The sequence below is a fragment of the Anopheles aquasalis genome, chromosome 3 (assembly GCF_943734665.1).
Source record: "Anopheles aquasalis chromosome 3, idAnoAquaMG_Q_19, whole genome shotgun sequence".
Classification (NCBI taxonomy): Eukaryota; Metazoa; Arthropoda; class Insecta; order Diptera; family Culicidae; genus Anopheles; species Anopheles aquasalis.
Genome location: NC_064878.1, coordinates 2,020,001 through 2,025,000, shown reverse-complemented (window position 1 = coordinate 2,025,000; position 5,000 = coordinate 2,020,001). Strand labels below are relative to the sequence as shown.

General features: G+C 42.3%; 1 protein-coding gene across 1 annotated transcript; it reads right to left on the bottom strand.

Moving 5' to 3' along the window:
- Positions 1 to 2,825: 2,825 nt before the first annotated feature.
- Positions 2,826 to 4,364, bottom strand: LOC126579024 (uncharacterized). Its single transcript, XM_050242221.1, has 3 exons — positions 4,322 to 4,364; positions 3,374 to 4,255; positions 2,826 to 3,019 (listed from the first exon to the last, which is right to left on the bottom strand). The coding sequence occupies exons 1-3, from the start codon at positions 4,362 to 4,364 to the stop codon at positions 2,826 to 2,828; spliced, it is 1,119 nt and encodes a 372-aa protein (XP_050098178.1).
- Positions 4,365 to 5,000: the final 636 nt, after the last annotated feature.

The window sequence follows — 5,000 nt, the reverse complement described above, 5'->3', positions numbered from 1 at the left end:
TACTGTCGCCACTGATGATCAAACTGATCCTTCCCAGCGAGTGCTCCGTAAGGCGGCTACGATCGTGCAGAACTATTATCTGCACAAATCCAACAAGGCTCAGCGACCACAGAAATCGCGCCAGTTTGCTGTTCCATCCTCCAGCCAGCTGCCTGTAGATGCGATTCGCGTAACGATTGAGCTGCCCCGATACAAGCGATCTGCAGTGGCTGCTAAACAGTCGAACGATCTGCACAATCATCGATTGTCGGTAATGACGAATTCGCTCAGCGACGAAAGTGTCGACGAGGAGATGGAGGCAAAGATTTTGGCCGCCATTCAAGCGCAAATTGGAAATCCTAGCCTCGAGGAGGTGGATGAAGACGATGAGTACCTGGACGACGATGACGAGTACTCGGATGATGAGCCGGAGTACCGGGGCATCCTGGGTGATGACGGCGATGATGATGACGGTGACGATGAGGATGAGGATGAAGATATCGATGCTAACCTGGTGACGGCGAACGCGCATGATTTCGAAAATCCCTCATTCAACGAGTTGCTAATGTTAGCAGCCCGTCACCGAGCAAAGCAGCGTCAGCGACAGTTACGTAAAAACGAACGCCACAACGGAGTGAATCAAGACGACGAGAGCTACGAGGACTACTAGATGTGCGCGAGTGTGTTCAGTGAAAAGAAAAAGGCAGCAGAATATGTGGATCATATTTTGCTGCATAAAGCGTCGAGCCGTACTTATCATTCGATCGATTAGTGTTAGAATAGATTTAAGTGAAGATAATAGATTTATAGATATAAGACTTACCTTACCTGTCGTATCGATTCGTGTAACTGTTAGCTAGATACTGTTTTGTGCAATTTCATCACACTATAAAATATGTTGTTAATTCAAAAAACCATGAATATTTCATTCGATTGACTAGAAAACTTCTCCAACACCTTTGCTTCCTCCATTCATTCAGAAGCTATAAATCACGAAAGATTTGCACCCACTGAAGAAACCATTTCCACTGCTCATGATTCTGCAACGACATTCTTTCTGGTATGCACACTATTTAATTGCAAACTTAGAGCACTATTTCGGAACGCGACTGCGCTGAACACTATTTCGGGATCCAACTGCGGGATTCGGGTTCAACTATCGTTACCTGTTTACTGTGATCTACTTATAAGTTATAGCTACTGTGATTCGATTATGTTCCAGCTATTCCGTTCGTCCAGTAAACGGTATCTTTGATTATTTTGACCGCAGAACTGTTTTTCAAAAATAAAGTGATTTTTACCATCTAATCTATAAACTCTTCTCCAGGTAGTCCCGTCAAAATTTTATGAAAATTGTTGATACTTTTTTTAAACAAATCTTTAAAAATCGTGTTTTAGTCAAAATGACAAAAAGTATCTCTTTTTCAACTATAAAAATCTGCCAAAAATTTAAAATTAGGAAATTCATCAAAACCTTGAAATGACTGGCTGGATAAACTTATAATCTTTCCAACGAGTATCCATTTGTATTTTTCTGATAACCCATCACGCAGCTATGAGCCATCAAAAAAGAGACGATTTTTTGCGAATCAATAGACTTGCAAGCGACGAACCCGGTTAGATCAAAGTGTGATCAACTTTTTAACTTAAAAAATTTGCCAAAAATCGATAAAAAGGAAATTCATTAAAAACTCAACGGGGCTACCTGGATAAACTTATAATCTAACAATAGAATATCGATTTGTATTTTTCTGATGACCCATCACGTAGCTACGATGGGCACCGGAAAAAGTATCTTTTCGCAAACGCACCTTCATACATTTGATGCCATGGATCAAGTTTTCAATAAATCTTCCCCAAAATAGAACTAAATATTCTTCAACAGTTGTAGTTTAATATACCATTCTCTTGAGAGAAATAAGCTGAATGGTTTCTTCACGAAAAATCGACAAAAATGATCCTCTTTCTGGCCAGAAATTACCGAAGCCCCTTTAATATAGGCCTCAAGAGTCGAATGGCAGAACGAAGTTTGCCGGGAACACTAGTAGTTCATAAAATGAAACACCATTTTCAATAAATTTAATATTCTTCACTTGAGAACGGATGGGCCGATGTTTTAATTTTTATTTTTTTAATTATCAATCCTGTTCTGTTCACTTGTACGCTTATTATTTACGAGATTACATATTACTGCTGTACATACTATTCACCCAAGCTCAGATATTCGGTCGATCGTTAGTGCTGCCATAATATTTCTAGCGCATCTTGTTCCATTTTCTGCACAAGATGATCCTTCAATCGCTCCAACCGCATGTTAGTTTGTTTGCTGGTGTTTTTCAAATGCGCCCGTCGATCATGACTCGCTCCGTTGCTCTCGTGCTCACGTACCAAACGCCGCATTAAATGTAGTTCATTCTGTTTCGCTGCTTTAATTACCGCACGGTGATTCGTCGTTCCATAGCGAAACACCTTTGGATAGAGGCCCCAGCTCTGCAGACGCTCACGGTACGATGGATCCATCAAACGATGGTAACCATCGCTACCATCTTGCCGTTCTACTAACGTTCCTTTCACGGGATGATTCTCGACGGATGATATCCAGCACAACAATATGATAAGCAGCACTTTCATTTTGACTCGGTAGCCAGCAAACTCCTCTCCGGTAAGATGATCATACACGACTGATCAGCAGCATCCTTCCAACATTATTCACTCCTTGCACATCAGGTAAAAATGAAAGCGGACCAGGTAAAAAGCACAATACCAAAACCCTTTCTACGTTTTCCCTCGCATTTCGCTTTCATTGAGGGTCACCGTTTACAGTTAAGGTTCTGCATTGCAGAACATTACTCAGCATGTCGTAAACGATAGGCTTCCGCCTTGATTAGGGGCCACAGCTCACCAAATACGCCCGCCAGGGTTTCCTTTTCCTCAGCTGTAACGTTGTCCTGGCGGAGCTGCTCGACAATCACTGGAATGATGGCCAGGATCTGTGGGTCCTTCACAGAAACAGCCATCGGTAGAACTAGATCGTTTGTATCTGCGGACAAGAAAAAGAGGAAAAGAGGTGCAGGAAACATATGTTTTAATGGTTAGCAATTGCCATTGTATTCTACTACCATTTATAATGGGCTATTGGTTTGCATTTCGTTTAACATCAGCAATGCCCTTTCCTTTCCTGGCCACTGCTTTCCTTCTATAAGTTTCTCTAGCGCCTCAAATACATGAAATCGATCTACTGGAAAACCCCGACTAGCTATCCGTTCGAGGAGAGAATCTAAATCCATGGGATGCATTTCTTCTAATAGCCCATTCTGTTCGCTCATGCTTTCTATCGTGATTAGAAGCTGCAACACAATCCTCTTCAACTCCTTCAATGCATCTGTTGCCTTACCTTTCTCGTTTGGTGTGTTCAGATGTTGACTCAAGACGATTACGTCCTGTTCTGCTTCTTCTTGCGGCTCTTCGATTTCAGCCGAGTCCACATCTAGAGATTGCTGTTCGATTGAGTTCCCCACTGAGTATCTTAACTCATTACCGGCTGGAAAGAATTCCATCGGTTCATTGGTTGATTCCTTTTGTGCCGAACTGCCTGCAGGATAGTTATCGTCCAGATCATAATCATTCACGATGAGCTGATTGGACGCCACGGGCATTTCAGTTACGAACACAATTTCCTCAAGAACAGATGTTGTCTCTTCTGCATTATTAACCTCTCCGGGTGCTACGATATCCAAGGTCAGCTTTTGTTGGGAATTAAGCTCTTCAAAAACACTTGCACTATCTTCCCACTGGTCGGCGCTCATTAGCAAGTTCCGGAAATCATTCAGCGCTTCTTGGATCTTACTGTGAACCGCATTGTCCGTAAGAGGCTTTCCAAGTCCTGCACCGTCATCAGCGTCACGCAATCCAGTCAGTGTCCTTACCACGATTGGGAAAAGGAGCCGAAAATCGTTCGCCAGTTGCTCCTTCACTGGATCTCGCTCATCTGATTCTGGCTCATGTAGCCCAATGTTAAAAATCTCCTCAAATCCATCCACACCCACCAGCATCCGCTCTAACTGTTCCCGTAATTCTTCCTTGGTAAGTCGATCTATGAGATTAGACAGTACCACCGTTGGCTCCTGATAAGCGGGCCGTCGATAGGAACGCACAATCTGCACGAGATAGTACAGCTCGAGTAGTTTCCTATCGTATACGCTGGTTAACTGTGTTTCATCTTCTGGCGTATTGTCCGTAGCTGTCGCCTCGGGTTGTTGGTTGAGAGCGAAGAGTCCTAAAAAAAGATGAAAATTACGTTTTGAGATGATTCATTTGATGAACAAGGCGCTTGCTTACATACCATCAGCTCGTTGTACGATAACATAGCTTATTGCCACCTGCATGCAAGCACCAACCAACAGAAGACACAAAAAGGAATTCATCCTTTCACACACTTCCGAACGCAACAACTATCTTGCTCGAACTGATGATCGTTCCTGCTGGTCAAAGGATTTTTTATAGTAATGTGTATGCTTTGCTACTCCTGTCCAGCGTTGACCAGCGTCCATCTGAAGACACGAAACATGTGCAGACGTGTGGGTACGTGGGTAATCCAGTCCCTACCTGCACCGTTTGCTGAGAAAACACCAAAAACCTCAGGCAGTTCCAGGTCAGATCCTTTGACCTCGGTAGCAAGGATAGGTAATGAATGTATGCCATCTGTCCGGATCTCGATGCTCGGTGCGTTTCTACCATTTCAACCTTTTTAAGGTCTGCCTTCTATTAAAAAAGAAACATATCAGGTAAAAATCTCCCCGTTCTTGCCTTCAAACTTATCGTTGTGTTTTTTCCAGAAACTACCATGCTAGGAAATTGAACGAAAAAAAGCCCAATGTAATGGGAGATATTTTAAATAACGACACATCTGGCTTATATTCAATAGATCTTTATTCTTTTAAATATATGTATGTATATATAATATATATTTATGTATGTATATAGAGTTTCTAATCTGTATAGTATCTTTTTTCCTTCATTTT

Bases quoted from the DNA above. Each gene is read 5' to 3' on its own strand.
- LOC126579024 (XM_050242221.1), bottom strand. From the start codon at position 4,364: ATGCAGGTGGCAATAAGCTATGTTATCGTACAACGAGCTGATG. The intron at 4,256-4,321 runs GTATGTAAGCAA...ATCTTTTTTTAG, and splicing joins TATCGTACAACGAGCTGATG to GACTCTTCGCTCTCAACCAA. The intron at 3,020-3,373 runs GTAAGGCAACAG...TCTTGTCCGCAG, and splicing joins GAACACACCAAACGAGAAAG to ATACAAACGATCTAGTTCTA.